General features: G+C 36.4%; 1 protein-coding gene and 1 long non-coding RNA gene across 18 annotated transcripts in view; one reads left to right on the top strand and one right to left on the bottom strand.

Moving 5' to 3' along the window:
* The window catches only part of DNM3 (dynamin 3), a 571670-nt gene that overhangs the window by 245648 nt on the left and 302375 nt on the right, over positions 1-23647 (bottom strand). For all 17 annotated transcript variants that reach the window (XR_006198729.1, XR_006198730.1, XM_042924852.1 and 14 more), the window contains one exon: positions 19701-19814. Coding sequence is in view for 15 of the 17 variants with exons in the window: in XM_042924852.1 (XP_042780786.1) it covers positions 19701-19814 (114 nt within the window). In the remaining 2 variants the exon portion in view is untranslated. The remainder of the gene's footprint in view (positions 1-19700; positions 19815-23647) is intronic.
* Positions 2855-9020, top strand: LOC122211599. Its single transcript, XR_006198731.1, has 3 exons — positions 2855-3259; positions 5385-5478; positions 7025-9020. It is a non-coding gene; the product is annotated as an uncharacterized LOC122211599 (long non-coding RNA).

Here is a 23647-nt window from a genome sequence, read left to right as displayed (position 1 = left end):
ATTGTAAACACTAGTAACCCCGTTCGTCTGTAAGTACAAAGAAACAAAACAAGTCCTGGTTTCAATTTGAGAATTTCTAAAGTCATAAAAATTTGCCAAGCTTGGGAATGATAACCAACTGAAATAGTGTTTCCTTTCATGACATTTTAAGATAGAACAAATTTTATAGTCACCCCAAACTATCCACTGATTCAAACAATCACTTTGGTCCATGTGCTTTGAAATAGCAAGTTAAATAACATTAATTCTCAAAGGCGAGTCTTTGTTGTGCGTAACTGTGCTTTCTAGAGCCCATCATATTTCAGGTATTTAACTGATAACTTCACAGACATAGAAAAAGTCCTCAGGCCATTTCCAAATGAATACCAACAGACTCTCCACAAAGGCATGAAAGATTTTTTTTTAGATTGAGTTTGATAATAGATTAGCATTCTTTTTTTTTTTTTTTTTTTTTTTTTTTTTCTGGAAAGGAACAGATTAGCATTCTTAATATTGTAAGTAAGTGTGAGCTCTTTGAGGGCAGGAATCATATCTTCTTAACCCTTATATGCCCAGTCCCTGGCATTGTGACCAGCATATGAGTCGGCAATAATATATATTTGTTGAGCTATTTGAAGGAAAGAGAACTCTAAAGCGTGTTAGTCAACTGGAAGCCCAATGAGACAGGTACATGTGCGAAGAAGGGCAAGACCTGTATAGTTGTATTCCACAAGAGATCATTTAAAATGCTTCAGAAGCTGTAAAGACAGTTATAAATTTGAGTTCCTTGAGTAAAACTTCATAAAATCCCCTATTCAAGAGAGGATCTCTCTTATATTTGAGAAACTATAGATGTGCGAACTAAGATGAAATCATGGAGCAGTACGATCAGAACCACCTTTCCTCCACCTTACCTAAAATTTCCAAGGCGTGTGTCATCGATATAAATAGAAGAAGGCAGAGGAAAGGCTTTCACTATTTGTGGCAGAAACAAACCCACACCTGGAATGCTGGATTCCTGGCTGACTATTGTCCCATTGGCTCGTGACTCCTCTATGATGACTTGTGAACAAACATATGGACACTGAACAATGGCAGAGTTGGCATCCACATGTAATGAGACTATTAGGTTGCATGAAGTCACGCTTGCCTATTTCCAGTATTCTACAAGCAGTGACGGGGGGAAAAGGAGTTGAGGCATCCTGGACTTGCTCAAACACTACAGGAGAGGCCCTGGAGACACCAGTTTGGAAGTACAAGTACAGGGATAGGAAGCAATCCCTCTGATGTCCACTGATAGTTTCAATCCCTCTATGAATGATGTACCCAATGCTAATCTCTCTGTTCCATCCTAACCTGCTGGATAATTCCTTTTTATCTTATTTAATCTTCCTCCCCAGGTGACCAGGGCTTGTCATAACTGTAGATCCCATTAATGGTATGTTAATTCACGAGAAGACATTTCACGATAAGTGAAGGCTTTAAGGCAGTTCTCTCTCACTTGAAGCTTCTTAAAATATTTAACGCAATCTATTTAAAAAAGAGGTAGATTTTTCTGCCTCTAAAAAGTATTGCATAAGTCCAGTAGAAATGAATTGCTTTAGTAGTAATTCTTTAAAGATTACTAAGTTTCATAGTTTGGCTACTCAAATTATATTTGGAAGCTACCTAGGAATTTTCTCACATTTTGATCTCTGGAAGGGCAATTAATCAAGCTCTTGTTTGAAGTAACTCAAACTTTAATCAGAATTCTATGGAGGGAAAGTCACAGGGCTATATACCCGGAATATTCAACAGTATATATAATTGAAAACAGCAACAACAAGAAAAGAGAAGTAGATGCCAGTGGGCTGATACGTTATAACCTTTGGTCAAGCGGTACTTGGCAAATTTCAACAGACTTAGTTAACCAGAGATAAAACTGAGCAATAGCATACCATTAAAACAAAAGTATTAACACAGAATCAAGAATTCCCAGTGAAAAAGAATGCTGGACCTCAGAGGATGGATCTACCAGAGGCAATTTGTTAGGAGACTGAAGCTGTTATTTCATAGCAGAGGTTTGAAATCAAAACTTTAAAGTTTCTTTAGGTCGGACTATATAGCACGGCATTCCGAGAGCCAGCCAAAATCGCTGAGGGAAACGAGGAAGGCCACATGTGGAACTAATTACTCATGTAGAGGCCATGACAAAGAACATTTCTCCAGACTTTTCATGGGGGCTTCACTTTCAGGAAGTTGCTATAATTACTGTTCAAGTCTAGAGCAGCCTGCAAGCCGCTGACAGATCCAACAGACGAGGAGGAGGAGGGAAAGAGAGAGAGAGAGAGAGAAAAAAAATGAACTTATCTGCCCTTTTTGACGAGTGAAATACCAGAAAATAAAGTGCCACAGGGCAGCTCAAAAAAGTTTGCAAATGAGCCCTCCCTTCCAGTGCTCAACTTTCTGTTTACTTTTTTTTTTTTTTATCTACCCTCTATCTTCAAATTACTTTTCTAGTCTGGATCGGACAGCAGATTTGTACTTCTCCACTAGCTCACTTTCAGTTGGCCACAGCAGAACTGTACATCTCGACTCTTTTTTTACAGCTTTTCCATACTGAGGCCCACTTCCTGCCCAGTTGAGGAAAAAAATCTGGCCTGAAGATGAAATGACTGCTTAACATTACACTAAAACATCTGGTACCATTTTATGCACAGACCCATGTCTGAGAGCAGGCGATTCTAGCGGTCTCTCCAGCGGCACCGCGCATACCCAAACCTCCCCAGGGTGACATCATCCCATATATGGACTCTCCAGCCCAGCCCTCCCCCTTTTCCTGGTCCTAAATTCATTGCCAGTTCCCCAGTCTGCAGCAAATGTGCCACGTCAAGACTGGAAATCACAGCCCTTGAGTGTGTCTCAGTCAGTGCAGCAGAATTCAGGGGGGATAGCCGAATGCAACCCCTGGTGCAGGAAGGGAGGCTTTTCCCAAAGACCGGGACAGGATTTTAAGTACACAGATGGAAGCTTCTGGAGATCCTGCTCCGTCGCCCCAGTGTTCAGACTACCTGTTCAGGACAATGCCGTTGTACAGTAGTCTGCACATTGGTTAGACTGGGCAGGGGAGCGCAACGCCACGGACGGCTGGGGACAGAAGTTGCTGTTTCCAAGGAGAAGACTTCTGTTTGCTTTTTCAAATCTCATACCCAGTGTTTTTCTTCACAGGTTTTGCACACTAGGGACCAAGAAGCCCTCGGGGACACCGCTGAGAAAGGACTGTTGGAAAGAAGACCTGTGGGTAAGGCCTCCTTGACTGCTCACCTGGTCTGCGCCCAGGAGAGCCGAGGTGGGGAGCCAATGATTTGCGTTCACATGCGAGAGAAACAGAGGTATATGTGTCATGCGAAGCAATGCATTTAGTTTTGAAAGAGTAACAATATGTGGTATATAGCCATTTACTGTATGTTAGTTGATTTCTGAAGATCTAGAAGTCAAGTATATTTTTAAGTTTAAAGTTTTTCTTCCTTTAAAATGAAATATGAAAAGACTCCAGACACTTAAGAATAACTTAATGAGGCTAGTTGTTAATTGTTGAAATTAATAATACAAAGACCTAAAAACTTACTTGAATAAGGGCTGTAGTAGAACTTTTAACCTCCCCGGGACTGAATCCATTTTGCTTCAAAGTAAAGAATATTGGCTATTTTTACAATGCTATCTGAAGAGTGCTTTTTTTTGAAAATTTACGTACATGATAATATCTAACAATAAAAGAAGAGGCTGCCAAGTTCTTGCCCACCAGACAATACAAATGGGACTGACCCAGAAAAGAGCGCCAACCCAGAACCTAGTGAGTCAGCAACTGATTAAGTCACAGAATAGAAGAAACCTCTGTCTTCGGATATCCCAATATACATCTGTGTCACATTTTTTTTTTAAATCAAAAAATGGTTGATAATTGCTGGTCAGCTGAGACCTCATGCCTATATTTTACAATGCTTCTATTTCTCTGAGCATTTAAAATGATAAGGTACTTTGTCTAGAAACCCACTGATAAAAAAGGAATTTGTAAACGAAGGCAAAGTTTTCTTTGGTCAGTTTCCAGCTGTCCTGGAGGTGAAGGGGGATGGGTGGGGAAGGTGGGAGGGAGGAAAACCCTTAAGCTGAATGAAATCCCAATAGAGAGAATAATAGAGAAAGTCTGGGTTGCAATATGATCCTTGCTGAACTTTAAAGGTGGGTCTCTTAAAGAAAGTTCTGGAAAAATGTTACTGCCTCACCCCTAATTCCCTCAACCCCCATTTATATCTACTCCCAAACAATTCTATATAATGAAAACATCTGTTCTATAGTTTTTTATGAAAAAGTGGATGTGATCCCTTTTTGTCCTCCTTTAAATTTTTTAAAATTACAGTGATTTCTGAACAAATCCTTTTCTAAATTACACATTTTGCAACAATTCAAAATTATCACAAGTTCTCTTTTGCGACCCATTTTATTAAACAAGGTTCCCCAAGTTATCTTTCGTGAAAACAATCTACTTTTTTAAATGACCCTTTTGATCATCCTCAAACTGGTGTAAAGTACATATAACCTTTTATTCATGGTTTTTAGTTAAAATATAAAAAGCATGGATAAATTTAGTTATCTTCTCCACTTAGATGATATAGTAAAGTCTTCCTTTGTTTTTTCTATTGTGACTTAGAGGCTTCCATATTAATTATTTTTAATAGAACAAGAGATATTTAAAATCTATATAGTTTTTTTTACATAAGAAAACAAAAAAAAAATCCTATTAGGTAAATACAGAAGCTTATTTTCTCCGATATATATTTTTACTAACTGAAGCAGTTACTAAAGAAGAAAGATAGCTATAACGGGCTTTTTTTGGTTTTTGGTTTTCGTTTTTTTACTCTGTAGAAATGACAGAATTTCATAACTTGCCTTCATTCACGTATATTCAATTTAAATGTCTGTCTTCATCTTAAATCGCCTTTTTGTTTCTAAGAAACCAACCACAATTGGTCGCCCACCAAATTTCTCCCTAGGATGACTTTTAGTCTGGAGACAGAGGGGACTCGATTGTGTCCTTGGCATAAATACAGGAATAGGAACATAAGAATTAATTTGTAAGGGGGTAGCCGAGGAGTGCCTGCAAGTGCTTGGTGGAGTCCTGAGGACCCATTTTTGATGCAAGCTTTAAACAAATGAAAAGGAATCACACTTACTTTTAAATTGCATGAGCTAAATTAAAGATCCAAAGTAAAACTCACTTTATAAACTCCTGCTGACTGAAGGCAAGGATGGTAGTTTAAGCAGTGGTATATATACCAGCACGTATACACACATATCATAAAATAACCGTGTCTATTTCCAGGGTAATTAGAACAATATTTAACTTTATTTTGATATTACTTTATAAGGAGATATACAAATATTTTAGAGGTCATGGGATCTATTCCAGAGGAAACTAACCAACAGTGACATCTTCAAGTAAAACTACCCCTGGATATGATGGTGAGTATTAAAATTAAACACTGTACATTGTCAGAAAGAGAAAAATGTTTTCAGGGTCTGTCCAAACTGCAGTTCATTGAAGCTGAGTAGTTGTTTTTCGTTTTAGTGCGTGGATGACTGGTAAGTTAGGCTAGGTACTGGGTTAAAAGGAAAACTTTTTCTAGTATCTAAGAGAAAGGAAATTAAGGGCTTTAGACTCAATACCATCAATTCCTAAGTGAAAGAGGATCAATATAAAAGTTTATATTTTCAAAACCTCATTCCCTTTTTTAAGCCAAAGATCTCAAAATCAAAGAAAGTTTGTTTACAATGGGACCAAATTTCACACTGATCACTTTCTTGCAATTAGTCAATAGGTTTAACATCCTTCCTGCTTGGCATTTCTGTCTTTCGGCCCAGATAATGTGTTTATGTTTTTAAAAGACCAAAATATACTGTCTACCCCCACCTCTCGCCTTACAGACCACCCAAGTTTTTCACGCCGTGGGAAAAAGTTTAGGCATAAAACTTCTAATGAAAGAATTTTTCCTTTTTTGTTCTTAAGGAAATTTAAAAAAACTACAACTTGATAATGAGAAGAAGTTCACTCATCCACCAGTGTCTATCCTTAGTAAAGAGAAGCCAAAGCTTTCAATTACTCTACAAGAGATTTTTCTCTATAAAAACAACCCTTTTCCTCTTTTCTAAAGAGAATATCCCACCCATCACAATAATGTCCAAATAATAACTAAGCGACCATCACTCAGAAATCTCAACTTAAAATAATTAGAAGGTCAGGCTTTAACCTGAGAGGAGACAGGAAATTGTCTTCAGTGAAGACAGAAACTTTCTTACTTGGTTTCTTCTATCTTTTTACCTTAATGTGCTACAAACTATGTAGATAGAAATATTTATCCATTTTTGAAAGTTTCTTATTAACAAGCGTTATCAGTTTTAATAAATAGAGATGATGAGGTAAATTAAAGAAAATAATTAAATATTCATTTTGAATTTCCTGACCTATCGTGACAGCCAGTTTCCTGAAGCTGCTTTGGCTGAATTTTGCTGTAAAGGACTTAGAAGATAATTCTTTCAATGCATTTTTTTCCCTTAAGATAATAAATAGAAGACAAAAGAAAATGAGGTGTAATAACCATATTAAAAATTACATGTTATGATAATAATGTAAATAGCGCTTTTATATTTTAGCTAGTATTTTACGTGATAGTGGATTGATATTCACTCTATTTGGAAGATTGGAAAAAAGTCTTAAATGTTTTTTTCAGCCTTTCATGTTTTTAACAAGGTTAAAGACAGGTCCAATAGCACTATAAAGTGTGCATATGCAACATACTTACTACAATTATAGTTTAAAAATCTATTAGAAACATGAATTATCTAAAAGTCTTATGAATAGAGTACATATTTTTCAGCAAGATTTTTTTTCTCCTTGAAAAATAGTTACGGTTTTTCAGGCTCAAATATTTTGGATATCTTGGTTTAATAGAACTGTTTCATATTAAAATATAGCATATAAACTCACAAATATTTCTTTCTATTTTTTCAGGTTGCATGCATCATTCCTTTAATTGAGCAGAGTTAACTGGATCAAATTATTTATGGGAGAGAGAGGGAAAGCTATACAGAATTACAGTAATTTTTAATTTCCACCAATATATTCTTTGTAAGTGAATCACTCTAAATATTTTCTGTTACACTGAATGAAGCAACAATAACAAAATAGTTTCTTAAGGTATTTGTTTTTGCATACTCTGACCTTGTAATTATCTAAATAGCAGCCAAGTTTACTGACATTTTTGATTCTATCAGAAAAAAAAAATTCTCTACTCAGAATGATGACCAGAAACAGAATCAGACATTTATTTTCTTTAAATCAAATAAATGGAAAATTTCACTTATCAACTAATTGTACCATATCTAATTAATGCATAAAAGTTCAGATGTGTAGAAACTGTGATTTTTTTTTAAGTCTCTACAAACATCTTCCTCTCCATAAAGCTTCTACTTGCTATTTTCTCATAATTTTATCATTAAAGGGAAATAACAAACTATGTGTTTTCTTTAAAATTCTTTGAAAAAAACTCCAAGGCACATACTCCTTGACAATAAGGTTTTGTTTTGTTTTTGAAGAAATCCCACTTACTGGAATTTTGACTATCTAAATATTTTGGTTTTTAAAGGGCAGGGGAACTTGTTAAATACCTCTATGAATGTGAATTGATCATTTATATTAAAATAGCCAGAATTATTCTTGAGTCATCAGAATTACATTTCTCTGTTTAACACCATTAACTCTTTCTTACACAAATTATAAGAAAATTTTCCAAAGGGTTTGGTTCTACTTTTTGGATATGAAATGAAGTTTCCTTTTCTGTGTTTAAGGTATTATTTTGTAACTGTATGGTACCATCAATGTCCACAACACATTCTGAGCATCACTGTGTGTAACAACTTTTAGTTTATACCCTTTTGATTCATGGCATGGCGCTGTAGTTAATTAGGAGAAGCACGTAAGCTCACAATGGCTTTTTATCTGGTTTTCACATCCATACTTAAAAACTTTACATTAAAAAGAATATGAGAAATTTAAATAAGTTCCTGTTGCTTTATGGAGTATTGGCAAAAATACATTCCCATGTAAAATCCCACTCTCAAAGCATCAGATACCAAAGTTGGCTGGTTGAACTGCCAGATACATTAGGCTCATAAATTATTTTGAAAATGGCTGCCGTTTCCATGTAAATGACAAGTTTCTTTTTCATGGGCTATGGTACTTATCTACTACAAGAAACATGTATAAACATAGTCTTTATCTTTAACTTCAGTATTAAAATATGCAGAGTTTTTGTGAAGAGGAAAAACATCTGGTTCAATTACTCTGAACTCTGACTGCATGTGGGCCAGTAATAATAATATGAATTGGATTTAAGAATAAACCTTATATTTAATCTTTTGTTTTGTTTTTCCTTAAAATTTCGATGTGAGTTTTCTGTCACGTCAATTATCCATGTTAGCACATTTGGAACAAATGTAAAAATGTACATTCTGAATAAAGTCAAAAGTCTAACTTGTTTTAGTTCCATAATGTTTTAATGTTTAATTCTATTGTGTGTTTCTCTCCCTTTCCCCTGACCCTCCAAAATCACCAAATCTGGAAAACAGACTGATTGTATCTGCCCATGAGCAAAGGAAGCCCGAAGGAACCAAGGGCCTGGCTGGACGGAGTTGTCATGTGACTGCCTGTCTACACTTGCTGTGCAGAACATCCGCTCACCTGTACAGCAGGCACAGACAGGCAGTCACACGACAACCCAGCCTGAATGACAACCAGCCATTGAAAGAAAGCAGCCCTCACACCATAGCATCTACACCAAGAACTACAACCAAAATGAGGGGCGCGGGGGCCTGGGGTTTTAATCTGTTGGTTTAATACTTAATTCGTATGTATTATTATTATTATTATATTTTGATTCAAATATTGAAACCCACCAAAAGTAAAGTGAGTGGTGCCTATGAAATATAATAAAACCCATTTTTGAAAATGTTCCTTTGCTTTCTATAGTTCTCTTTTCCTAACTGTTGTCAGTCACTTACTACCCTTGACATTTATTGTACACAGCTTTGCAGCACCCCATAATCAATATGACAAAACAATATAACTTCAGTCTGATGCTTGACAGAGAGCAAATGATTCTAATAATCCTACTCCAAGAACTAAGTTTAGTTTTCTATATCATGACTTTTTAAGAGAGAGAAGGAGAAAAGAAAAAGAAGAAGAGGGAAGACAGAATGTTCTAGGGAATCATGTATTTTGAGTTAATAAACTACCAGTTTGGGTCTGGGCAAAACATAGTGAAAAGAGTATTTCCAACATAAGAGTTGCTTCTCCTCTGCCGATATATTGAAAATTGAAATTGAAGCTCTGATATTCCCAGGTGTCATGGCACATCAAGATTTATTACTGTGTTATTGTTTAATTAAGAAGGAGATTACACTACAGTTCGAAAGGTGGAATTTACCAGACCAACACATTCACTTGGAATACATGCTCCCATTCACTGTAAACTCTGAAACTCTTGAGATGTTCAGGCAATTCAATTATTTTCAAAAAGAGCAAGCAAAGGGATTAATGGTGATAACAATATTTTACCATGTCTTTTGAGGAAATGCCAAAACTTCAGTTTACATGCTGTGAACTGCAGTGAAATGATCAGGGTTGTCTTATGTATATGAATGTTTCAAACACTGCTGGGCAAAATGGTGGGAGATAGATAAAATTAGAAAATTGTTAACTTTGATTTGGTTCACTTAAATGTTTTTAACTTCAGTATTTAAAATTAATTTTATTTTCCTTAGATTCTGGTCAAACTTTTTAAAATGTGGCACCAGGCTACATAAAATTTTTAAAAAATTTAACTAAATATTTCAGGGATATATTTTGGACTAAAAAACTATTTTTTTTTCAATATATGAAGTTTATTGTCAAATTGGTTTCCATACAACACCCAGTGCTCATCCCAAAAGGTGCCCTCCTCAATACCCATCACCCACCCTCCCCTCCCTCCCACCCCCCATCAACCCTCAGTTTGTTCTCAGTTTAAAAAACTATTTTTATTCAGCTATTTCATTTTTAAAATAAAAGAGTCTTAAGGCTAAAAATCTCATGAGGTTAAAAATTTACAGGATTTTGTGCTATTTTACTAAACATGACACTATAGTTTCTTTAAAAAGAAAAGAAAAAAGTGGGCAAAACTATGAAGTAAAAATATAATTAAGGCTAAATGCAACGGGCCTTAGGAAATAGGTCATCTGCAAAATATACTTATGCTAAACACACTGAGCAATGAAGGTTTTTACCTTAAATGAAAGTCCTATTACTAGCAAATAAAGTACTAACCAATAGTTCACAAAATGTAAAATATAAACAGGAAGACGACAGAAAAATGTCTCACAAGATATTTACATATTACCGCCCAATTTTAAATGTTTGATATGACAAGCAGCAAATGGCGAGAGGACTCCACATCTGGATCACTCTACTGGACCCTTGCAAGGCAATCCCAGGACAGGGCTTGGGACCTCTCCAGATGAAATGATATTAGGTCAGAACATAAAGAAGACTGTTCCATTCCAGCAAACTCCAAAGGGAAAGCTAGGAGGCCAGTGGAGTCATCCTTAAGTGAGCCACTCCAGGAAAACATTTCAAATAATATTCCCTTAAACTTTGAGGTTAACATTTTAGTTTTACATTTCAGGCTTTCAAAAAATGCCTGAAATAATGAAAGAAGGTTATATTTATTTAAATTCATTAAATGAAGCACATTTAAAAATTGCACTCTTCTGGTAAAGAGTAATATTGTTCTTCTAGAATAAACTTTTAAGTCAGATAAAAAATACATTTAGGGGAGTGGGTTTGGGTCTATTAAATATACTTAATAAATTTGAAATAGCATTTGCCATTATGGGTTGTTGTATATATTTTTCAAAATTATAAATCTTTGGATAATGCCAAAATGTGGAAATGTTTGTATGAAATAATCCTACGTTAAAAATCTACATATGTGAAAAAACACAACTAAAATCATGAAGAATTTTAAGTAACATAAATGTTTTAAAGTTCAATATTTATTCGACTTCTTTTTTTGGTAAAAAATATCTAAGTTTTAGCTAACAAAAACAACTCAGCAAGGAGTGTAAATAGCGTTCACAGGGTTAATCCTGACCTCCTCATCGCGAGGATCATGCAGACGTAGAGGAAACAGGCGGAATCTTGAAAGTCTAAGTGAAAATGGAAATAGCTGAAGATTTCTGTGACTTCTTGGTCTCACAACTTTGGCCATCCAGGGATATAGCTGTCATTTTGTTTTCTATTACCTAAGTTACACTTGTCATCTGTTACAGCTACATAATAAAAACAATACTAAGTAATTATCCCTATAAAGGAATTATGTAATCTCTTTGTCAAGCAATCCAAATACTTCAACCCACAAAAGTGAGGCCTGTAATTTTTTAAGAGTCCAAAGAATGTTCTTATTTCAATGCAGAGTTTGGATTTTCTTCAACAGTATAAGGTTAGCACATTTTCATTGGGAACACTTCTGTTCAATTACCCTAGCTTCCTCTGAGTATTCCGTTATGATTTTAATCTTCATGTTGGATGATAAAAATGGAATAAATATTGGCTACACACTACCATTATACATAAACTAGCAATCCCCTTCAGAGATTTTAACTATCATTCATATATTTCTCATTGACATTAAGAGAAAAATGGCTTTTTTCTCCCTTTATCAGACTCTATTCTTCTAAAATTCATATTTTATACATATTTTAAATAAAAGCCACCCTCTTTTTCCAGATCTGATTTTAAAGTATTCTTTTAATTATTTAAAAAAAATTTTTAACGTTTATTTATTTTTGAGAGAGAGAGAGAGAGAGAGAGAGAGAGTGAGAGAGAGTGTGTGAGTGGGGGAGGGGCAGAGAGAGAGGGAGACAGATTCTGAAGCAGCCTCCAGGTTCTGAGCTGTCATTACAGAGCCTGACACAGGGCTCGAACCCACGGACTATTAGTTCATGTCCTGAGTTGAAGTTGGATGCTTAACCAACCGCGCTACCCAGGTGCCCCTGGTTTTAAAGTATTAATATAAAACTATCTAAACCCAAAATCCTTTTTGAAATGAAAGTTTCCATGTAAAAATTTTTTAATGTTGATTTATTTATTTATTTTGAGAGAGAGCATGAGCAAGAGAGGGGCAGAGAAAGAGGAAGAGAGAGAATCCCAAGCAGGCTCCATACTGCCAGCGCAGAGCTCCACACAGGGCTCGAACCCACTAAATGTGAGATCATCACCTGAACAGAAACCAAGAGCTGGACACTTATCTGACTGAGCCACCCCAGCGTCCCACTTTCTATTTTAATTCTACACCTAGCCCTTTTCTAAATCATTTCTAAGAATTGTACAAAATATATTTATAATGTTTTAAAATAACATTAGGAAATTTACTTTCTGCTTAAATGATTTCAGTTCAGGAAGCTATATAGTCAGAGGAGGAAAAAAAGTCCATTAACCTTCAATGATGAAAATTAAGAAAATTTTAAGACAACCTCAAATTCTAAGTTTACTCTGTAATTAAATAATTTAGTTTAGGTACCTGAGATAAGAGGACAAGATGAATTATTAGGCTGTACTAAATAAATATTATTTATTTGCTTAATCACATCTTCACTCAACCGATATTTACTGTCACCTGCCAGTGCCATGTTCATGGTGGTAGAACAGTAAATAAGACAATGGCTCCTGGTCTCAAGAGGCTTACAATTTAGCAGGAACTTAAACACTGAACCACTACATATCATGGGTGAGGAGTTGTCAATTTTCACCACCTGAAATAATCTCTTAAATCTATCTACTTCTATCAATTTCCATCAACCCACCCCAACCCAAGCTATTATCTCTTAGATAGTCCATAGCCATACCTTCCTAACAAACCCCCAAACCAGTTTTGTACTCCTCCAATCCATTTTTCTACAAAGCAACCAAAAGGATCTGTAAAAAAGTCAGATCTTATTATGTGACTCTCCAGCTTACAAACTTCCAAGGCTTCTCATCATTCTTAGGGTCAAAATCCTTAATCTTTTATAGAGTTCTTTTCTCTCTTTGCTCCAGTTACACTGGCCTTAATTCAGTTTCTTAAATTCAGCAGGCTCAATCTTGCCTCAAAGCATTAACATAAACCTCTGACCACCCAATTCAATGTCCCCCCAGTGATGTAATCCCCATCCCAGACACCTTTTAAGTCAAACATATCACTGGATTTATTTTTTTCATAGCTTGTAATCTACATCTGATAGGGTTCCCTGTTTTGTTTTGTTTATATGTTTTCTTTATTGGTAAATATCCTTCATGAGGGCAGGTACCATGAATTCCTTGCTAACCATTTTATCCTTAGTGACTAAAGGATAGAGTCTAGTGCATAACAGGTGTCCAGAAAATGTTTGTTAGGAAGTGTTCAGGCAATTAAGAGCATAGCACCAATATTGAGTAGCTTGCTAAATTACTCATTCTCTTTGTGTCTCAGTCTTCATCTCTAAAATGGGGAATGTAAAAAAAAATTAAAAATAAAATAAAAATAAAATAAAAATAAAATGGGGAATGTAAATAAAATACTGACTTAGCTCAGTGCTTGGGAAACTATATATACTCAATAAATGTTAACCATTATGATGACAATGATCATCATCAAGATTATCATTCAGATCGAAAGCTGGCCTTCATGACTTTAAACAGGGAGAATAAATAGTGGAATACAATTTACAACCACAATTACTGTCAAACTAGGGAGCATCTTGCTAATTGGAAGTCCATTTGGTTTGGTTCAGCATTTTGACTAGTTTGGATATACAAAAATGAGGCTGGAGCAAAGGCTGAACTAGATTCTAAGAAGAGCTGAATGGATGTATATAACAGAGGGAGAAGTGCCTTGATTTTGGGGCAATCCATATTAACAGCATTGAGGGAAGAAATAGGAGGCGAAACTGAAAGAGAGAAGCCAATGTATTGTCATTGGGCTAGGCCAGCACAGGGTTAGAGCAGCCAGTAACATACCCGTGTGTGTGTCCACTGGATAAAAACTGTTGTACAGAGGCATTTGAGGCTGTCTGAATTGTTGTATTGCTTCCCTAAATCCTTAGTAAAGTACTAAATATATCCTTATGTTGTTATTTTGATAGAAATCAAAGGATCTAAGTATCATCCATCCCAAATACAAGGGAATATATGTGGACATACAAGCCTGCATGCCCAAACTATCCTTACCCCCATAAACAGATCTTTCTTGATGTGTTACACACATTGGCAGAATGCCCTGGGGAGGATGAAACCAGGAAAAGGCCTATGAGCCCCCTAGAAAAGAGCTCAGGACCACCTGTATCAGAAACTTCCAAGTCTAGGGTACTGTCCTTTTAGAACATGATCTAGAAGGACAGCCAGGTTTGAGCAAATCCCCTTGGTGATTAGTTATAAACTGTCTAACCCTGTATGAAGATGGTTTATTTCTTTTTGTGTTACAGAAAGCCCCAATCTTAGAGTAATGTTAGAGGATAACATACAGTCATATGCATAGATTAATCATGCCTACTATAACCACATTGTATTGTAAAGACTCTTTGAAGGTAACATGTGGGAAAAAACACTGCCTGGGACACAGGTGGAAACCTCTCTGTTAAGCTCATCTATCAGTAACATTGCAAATAACATTATTATAATATAGAGTAATGGTTCAAAAAGTGCAGTCCACAGATGCTTGAGAGTGTTCGTGATCCATCTAAAATTCAAGGGTAGGGTGAATAAATCTGTTCAGCATAGGAAGAAAGTAAGAAAAATACTGGGGACTTACCATTACAGTCATGCCAACTCTAGCTTAAAATTATTACACAGGGTCATTATGCTATTGCCTCTGCCAGCTTGGATAGGAAATCACATGGTTTTGTATCATCAGCTCCAATTCTTGGCTGAGGTGTAAGAGAACCCATAGGCTAGGGGGCAGGCAGTATACCAAGTCTCACTGAAGAAATGGGATATGAGTTCCCTCTAAGAATCCAAACCTTACCATTCTCTGCTAACATAAATAAATACATGCATGCATACATACATACACACAACAACAACAAAACCCAATATTATACATCCTATCTCACAATATGAAATGACAAAAAAATTGGAAATTAGAAGACACGTGAGTCAAAGAATGGCTTTACAGGGGAGGGCACCGTTGTTACTTGCAATGGCAAGCATAAATATATAAATGTGATAGCTAAAAGTTTATAAAAGTATGTATTAATAAATGATTTCTTAGAACCCTAGAAAATCTCTTTCAGGTGGTTTGCTCGGCAAAGGTCCCCATGCAACAAGTGAAAAGAAAAGCAGAGGCCCAGAGAAGACGGACTTGTTCCAACACTGGCATTGCAAATCCATGTCCTTCAAACCTCACTGCTTTTGTTGTACCAAGCATACAGTCTATAGGGTCTTTTGTTCAATTAACGTGATCCTGGAAAAAATTTGAGTCATTTTTCTTCATCTCAAATGTATTTCATAAGTCATTTATATTATTACAAACTTGTCATGGCTTAAATAAAATCATACCTATAGCATATGGCATAATATGCTATTTATTCAACAGCCAATTAGATATAATGAAAACATACTAGTCTAATTACACAAGAAAGTAGGAAGATGGCAGAACACGGAAAAAACAATGATAATCCTCTATGAAAATTTGAATGTAAATTTGTCATTGAATAAATGAATGAATCTATAACTAACTTAATGATATTTACTGTGTCACATTTGCTTGACTAAGAAAGATAAATTGTCATATAACAGGATTTACAACTATGCAGAGGCTGATGTGGGTATAGAGGGATACCATGGGAATAAAGAACGAGCATTTAATTTACCAACAAATTGACTCCAAAAGTTGAGTTAGAATTTAGGCTTATTTTCACAAAGCAATATTCTAAATTGGGGTTTTCGAGGTTGCCCAAAGAATCATGTTAAATTTGAAGGATGGCAGTAAGACTTCTTTGGAATCTAAGTATCATTTAAAACACTGCTGCTAAAAGACGGTACAAAGTCAAGAGGCCAGAGACTCATCACTACTTCTAAGCCCAACCCTCCTGATGTTTCTTCTTGGCCTCCTTTCCCCACACCCTCCCTTCCAGCTTCTGCTTCCAGCTGACACTAATAACTATTTGTTGAATACAAGCAGAAATCAAGGAACAGTGCTGTACTCTCCCTTTAACCCTGACAGCAAGCTCAAAGGTGGTCTGCAATGGTAGGAAACTCTCGCAAGAGAAATAAAGCAGAGTAGAGGATGACAGTGGTGATGGTCAAGGAACGGTGAGGTGGGGATGAATGAGGATGGCTCCAGTGGAAAAACGCTCTGCCCCACTGACACAAACAATTTAAAGATAGAGGCCATTTGTGAGTCAGGCATTAATATTTTGAAAACATTTTATGTTGTTTCTGGAGCAGAGTTCTAATGAGTAACAGTAGCTAATGGCTGCAGTATGTGGCCCATCAATTTGCCACCCTGAATTCAAGAGCTCTTCTCAAGCCACCCAGTATAAGCCACCATCTTCTCTTACCTGGACCATTGCTACAGTCTCCTAGCTAGCTCGTCTCCCGTCTTCCATTCTTACCACTCCCCTCCTTCCACATACACATTCCATCCCACGCATTATGCCCAACCCAGCAGCCAGAGTGGTCTTTCTAAAACATAAATCCAATTATGTTACATCCTGTTGGAACAAGCCAATAGTTTTCAATTATCCTTGAAATAAAATCCAAATTAGGGGGTTCCTGGGTGGCTCATTCAGTTAAGTATCCGACTTAGGCTCAGGTCATGATCTCGTGGTTCATGGATTCGAACCCCACGTCAGGTTCTGTGCTAACAGCTCAGAGCCTGGAGCCTGCTTCGGATTCTGTGTCTCCCTCTCTCTCTGCCCCTCCTCTGCTCATGCCCTGTCTCCCTCCCTCCCTCTCTCTCTCTCAAAAATAAATAAACATTAAAAAAATTTTTTAATCCAAATTAGTGCATGGGGTCTGATAAGACCCCACCCACTGGTACCTCTCATTTTATTTCCTACCTCTCTCTCCCATGCTATCACATTCCAGCCACAGTATTCCTGCTGGCTGCCACCCTGGGGTGGGGTGGGGGTTTACTTATGATGCCCTCTTGCTGGAATTTTCTTCGATAAAATCTTCTACACAGCTCATCATCCCAGCCTCTAATTCGATGTTACTTCCTCCCCCATCACTTTCTAGCTCACTACCCCATTTTATTTTCTTCAGAGCACTTACCATTGCATTATTAGTCTATTTGTTCATTCCACAAAGCAGCAACTTTGTCATTTTCTCTTTTTTGCAATCGACTAAACTAATAAAACAACCCTTTCCTAAACTTTCTTCATCCAGATCACTCCATCATATTTCAAGAGTCATTCCCATCCCACCGCCCCATGCCCAAATACCCTCCAACATATACCTTTAATAAAATGTCTCCAGCACTCAGTTAGTACTATAATTGCACACATGTATTTTCTATTTGTTGTAAGCAAATGCTCATGAGGGAGCTTCAGCAGCAGAGATTTTGTAAAAAGTTATCTTGAGTTTCTAGAGGAATGGAAGGGATGACTACTGATCATTAACTTACAAAGCTCTCAAAGATTCTTCTTCCCTACAGGGGGCATTACGTGCCTTCCAATGGCCTTGTTTCAGTGCCCACATAGCCAGACAAGAGAACCCCAAAGCCATATTCCAATAACAGTAGCTACTCCTATTATCTTCAGAGCCCCTCATACTAACACCCACAAAAAGGTCAATGCCAATATGCCTGGAACTTGTCTAAATAAAACCTCTGTGGGATAAGGTTGACTTGGACAACTGCAGCATCTCTGGGATTCTTGCATATACTTGTGATTGAAGACATGAGCTCAGAAGCCAGATAGCCTGAGTTTGAATTTCTGCTTTGCCACCAACTAGCTATGCGACCTTGGGAAATTAGTTATGCTCACAAACACCAAGTATTCTGCAATAAGGGAAACTGAGTCCTACAGAAAGGACTTTTTGAATAGTTGGGGGTTTTTTTTGTTTGTTTACTTTTCTCTGAAAAATGGGGATAACAACAGCACTTATCCTTAGGGTTACAATGTGGACTGAATGAGTCCATATAGGACCATATATAGGTGTTTTAACCTATAAAAAAACACCAGCTATTATTATTATGAATCCTCAGCAAAATCTTTTGCTTTTAAATTTTGCTTATGAATTTAAATGTACATAAATAATCCTCTAAGTCCTTGGAAACAAAATGTATCTAAGAGAAGATCTCTTAAGACAAATGAACACAAAAGAAGAAGACACTCTATTCACTGATTTTTCTATCTAGACAGGCATCTCAGAGCTCCCGAAGCTGTGGTCTTTGAAGACTGGAGCTTCCCACGGAATGACAGGGCTATCTGAGCAGCCAGCAAAGGAAAGAAACCATTGCTAATTCTCAGACTCTTACAACAACCACTCCATGTTTGACTGAAGTCAGTGAAATATAGGACATAAAAAAAATATTGTAAAGCTTTTGTGTAAAATTGTTTCTGTACATTTCTATAATATTCTATTTCCCTTACTGAAGAAAACTTAGTGGCCATCAACTGATCATCTGATTAATATACTATTGTTCACAAAGTACTTAGGAAGCAGAAAGAACTATGTAAGACATGAAACTTGAACTCTAACAACTGACAAAGGCACCTTGTAGGACTTTCAAAAAGAATATCAAGCCAGGATTGGAAGGACTTTTAACTCTGAAATACATGCCCTTTACAGCTAAACAAAATTGAGGCAATCTTACCTGTAAATAGCTTTCTAAATCACAAAGTATTCTTATCTAATGTTTGTGGACTGCATTATAAGCACCAAAAATAGCTCAGGTCAGTCCAGAGCTCTTAAAATTTCCAAAACATAGTTTAATTTCATCCATGACCTCCCAAATTTAGCAGTATCACTTGATAGCACTCTAATGGGTCCACAAGATTGATAGGACTTTTTGCACTTTTAAAGCTACCAGATTAAAATGAGTAGTAAGTCACAGGGCCAAAATGATTAACATCTAACATGAGCCGGAGAACATAATCATCATAATTCAGGCTTTTACATAGATCAAATTTTCAAACAACAAAATTCATATAAACAATTACCTGGGGCTTGCTTGAAGACTATTGATTTGGACATTTTCAAAAGCCTGACATTTGAAACAGATGTCACAGCCAACAATTCCAAAATTCTTTATTAACTCTGCATCAGTGCTATTAATTTCATTCTTAAGATGCTCTATATCCCTGGGTTTTTTCAATACATTATTTAATGAAAATTGTCCCTATATCAGTATCTCATCATTATTACAAAGAAGGAAATTTCCAACTACTGACCCCTAACTCCATTTCTTCGGGTTAGCAAACATGTGACTATACCAGAGCAATAAAAAAAATTGAGGGGAATATTATAAATTAAGAATCTATGAAGAAAAAACAATGCTTCTTCAAACACCCCAAGCTATGTCTTACTGAAAGAGTATCACTCATGTCTTGGAACTGTACATCACAATAATATCAATTAATTGGAAATTGGAAACACTTTAATAAAATAATTGTGATTCTCTGTGACTTACCTCGTCATCTTTGTACCAGGACAAGCTTTCAGCAGTAAGGACGAACCAGTATCCCTTAGAGCCTCCTTTCATGATGCCAATGTTGCTGATGGTTAACCATCCCTTACGAATCACCTACAAGACAGCACAGATTGGCAGAGATGTTGAATTTAATGTGAACCAATGGAGAGCATAGGTCTTGTACTAAGTGGAGTTAAAAACAAGATATAAATTGCACTAAGAACAACATTGTTTCCCCAAAGCTCACCCTCTACTGAGCTATTTAAGACAATTTATCTTCCCAAACTACAGATAACCAGAGGGAAATCTCTCCCATCAAATGGACAAGACTGAAATTGCAGACTTATATGGATGGTGGAAGCAAAGCAACTGAAACAGAAAAGAATTGAATGAGGCAGACTAATAGGCTTGTGCTCAGCCTATTTATGGCATTGCTGCTATAATTAAAACATATTTAGTTGATTGGGTGAACAATAATAAACTCTCCAGGCCCACTGCCTCTCTCCCCCCTCCCAGTCCACTGGTCCATTTGTTTTTCTGGTTTGCATCTCCTTAGGATTTTCACCAGAGACTGGTCACCAAATGGTAAAAAGAAGAAACTCAAGTCAACCAATTAGTTCCTTGTTAACAGTTCACCACTCTAAATAAAACTGAATGAGGTTCAAGAAAGCTGAAACAATAAGCAAAAACTAAAAGTTTGGAGCTTCTTAATGGTCTAGATTTATCCATCTACTTCTGGTTGTTATTTGTCATGCTAAAAAGCATGTAGCATCCTCATAAAAATCTATAAACAGCTTTTAAATTTTAAAACATATTAATAACTTAGATTATAGCTCTGATAGAAATTATTTATAAATGGCTTTTAAGTGAAAATCTAACTTTTTCTCAGAGTTGCAAAGTTAAATTCTGCTTTTTCACAGGGCACAGATAACCATCTCCCCTCTGCCAGATAGTTTTTGTTGTCATAGAACCAAAAATGAAATACTGTATGGAGTTACATGACACTGTTCTAAATATCAATAATCATCCTATACCTAAATTAATCAATATCCTAGAGACCCTGTACTTATTTAATGACTACTGAGTGCCAGTTCCTAAATGAAGATGAATTACCTGAATAGATTTTTTAAAATTATTGATAATAAGTTTTCTTTCTAAAGAAGAAAAGCCAATCCTAGGGAAAATTGTGAAATAAGCCAAAGTTGTTATTCTTGATCTTCAAGACTCTCTCCACACCCTCAGTCCTTGCCACCCTTGATTCCCTGGTTCAGCTTTCCCAGGTGTCCATTCTCCTTTCTAATGCTCTGTAACTTCTGTAAACCTCTACACAGAACCTCACTCCATCTCTGACTAAGGCAGTTCTCTCAATTGTTCGAAATTACTCCTGCCTCTTACTCTCTACTTCAGAAAGAAGGAAACAATACTTCTCAAAGTATGGTTTCTACCGACTATATTATAACCATCGGGATGCTTTTCTAAAACACAGATTCTTGGGCCATCCCCAGTCCAAATGAATCAGAATATGTACATATGAAACCCCAGAAGTCTACACTTAAACATGTGTCCAGGGTGATTATTATTCATAGTGAAGTTTGATGGCCACTGCTTGTACACATACAGTCAAAACTTCACTCTCCTACAGCAAGTAATCTCATCTAATTTCTAGTAAGAAGCAAGTGGTCAAATTATTTCACACTAACAGTGTTATCGACCCTATGAGGTTCTTACAAATAGCATACTAATCGCAGGACTAAAATGAAAGTGTGTTTTCGTGCATCTTTGGATAGAATGGAAGTCTTTCAGTTACTCCATAAATTGCAATGAGCAAATCGCTATTTCACTCCTGGTAGGACAGGCTGGAACCAACAAGGAAAGGCATGAAAGTAGTTCAGTGAACATTTCTAAAGAACCTATCATATGTCAAGATGAAAAAATATGATGACGCCACAATCCTTGCCTCACGAATCTTACAGCTTAGTAGAGAAGGCAGATCCATAAAGATTTAATTTCAATCTAATAGTATAATAAGAAATGTATGTCAAGCAAAGGAAGGGGCACTTGACACAATTTAGGAAGTTGTCATAGGCTTTCTTTGAAGAAATGGTATCTCAGAAGAGCCTGGAAGAGAAACAGAATGCCAGGTCAGGGAGTACAGTAAAACCTTGGATTGCAAGTAACTTGTCCAGCAAGTATTCTGCAAGATGAGCAAACATTTCTAATAAATTTTAACTTGATAAAAAGCAGTGTCTTGCAATACAAGTAGTACGTGATGCTGAATGTCACATGATCATAACTGAGCCAACGCTGCTTCTCTCTCTCTCTTGTTGTGGAATTGTGGGTGATCGTCTCCCATGCTCAGATGCTCGGTCTCAGGCCATGGTGTTTGGCAGAAATCAGTGATTTTTCAGAACATTAGAAGGTGCCCACAATTGGCACTAGTGTATTTTTTGTCACTTCAAAGGACCTATAGAAGGTCCTTTGCTTTTCCATACAAGAGTAAGCTTAGGGGTACTTTGCTTCATTCTAGGTCAGGTTGCCTGCAGACATAGACCCTTTCCTCTGCTGCCTTATTGCCAGTTACATTAAATACAATATATGACAAGAGTTTATTAATACTGTACTGTAGTCAACATCCATGCAAACGTATGCAATGGCCTCCATGCAGGAAAAGGTGGAAAAGAAAGGCAGTAAGAAGATGATTACAGTGGAAGTTAAGGAAATCATTGAGCAGTACAAATGAGGTGTGTGAGTGGCTAAAATTGCAAAATTTTATAAGAAGTCTACATCTGCATCTCGTCTGCAGAGGAAGAGGAGAAAAAGATGGAGGAATCCCTCACTTCAAATGAGATTAGGGAGATGTGTAAAATGTGGGGAACGGTGCAACATTTTGTAGAAAAGCACCACCCAAATAAAGTTGGAGCAGTGCGAGCGATGAACCCGTTTAATGACAATGCAATGTCACATTTCCGTGAAATCCTCTAAAGGAGGCAAGAGCAAGTGTCATTGGATAGGCTCCTTGTTAAAGCTGCACGAAAAGAAAAAGACTCCATTGAACCAACAGATAGCACTGATCTGTTAGTGATAGTGAAAGTTGTCCTACACAATAACCCTCCTCTCTCTTGTCTCCCTCACACCAGCCATGAAGGTTTTCAAAGGTAAGCACAGGTTAACTTGTTTATTTTTCTTTACATTTTGTATTTTCTCTATTATTTTGTATTATATTATGGTATTGTAATAATTTTTATGTAAATACTTTTGGGTTGTGAAATGAATTACCTGGATTTCCATTATTTCTTATGGGGAAATTCGCTTTGATACAGAAGCGCTTTGGATTACAAGCATGTTTCCAGAATGAATTATACTCACAAACCAAGGTTTTACTGGATTTGTTTATCTGTATGAAGAACAAACAGGAACAAAATATGAAAGAGCCACTTAATACAGAAAATGTGTGGTGGGGATGAAGAAGTTGAGGTCGGGGAGGCAGGTAGGGTAAAGTCAGAGTGGATCCAGTTCCATGAGACTCTAAATTTTACTGATCTCACTCCTCCTGGCAGTACTAAAATAAATTTCAAGTACATATATAAATTTATTTTTAAATTATATGTAACCATTGTATTAATAAATTATGTACATCATATAGAAATATACAGAGAAATTTGAAAGTCTGCATGAAGATAAAATCAACCATACTAAAAGTTTTTTATTTTGTGGGGAAAATGTACTTTATGTCTTACATTTCCATTTTATTATTACTTCTCAAAAATACAGAGCAAGGGTGCTGGCATCAATATGTATATTAAATATTAATAGGTCCGAATTGCTTTCTAATTTTATAGATAAAAGTACATATAAGGAGTTATTCTACTATATCCTCCTTCATTCTAGTGGATGTGCACTCTCTCCAAGACAGAGAAACTAGATTATGTAAGCTATTGCAATAACTC

Source organism: Panthera leo, chromosome F3 (genome assembly GCF_018350215.1).
Source record: "Panthera leo isolate Ple1 chromosome F3, P.leo_Ple1_pat1.1, whole genome shotgun sequence".
Lineage (NCBI taxonomy): Eukaryota > Metazoa > Chordata > Mammalia > Carnivora > Felidae > Panthera > Panthera leo.
Note: the sequence above shows the minus strand (reverse complement) of the source record. Positions and strands in the feature narration are given on the sequence as shown.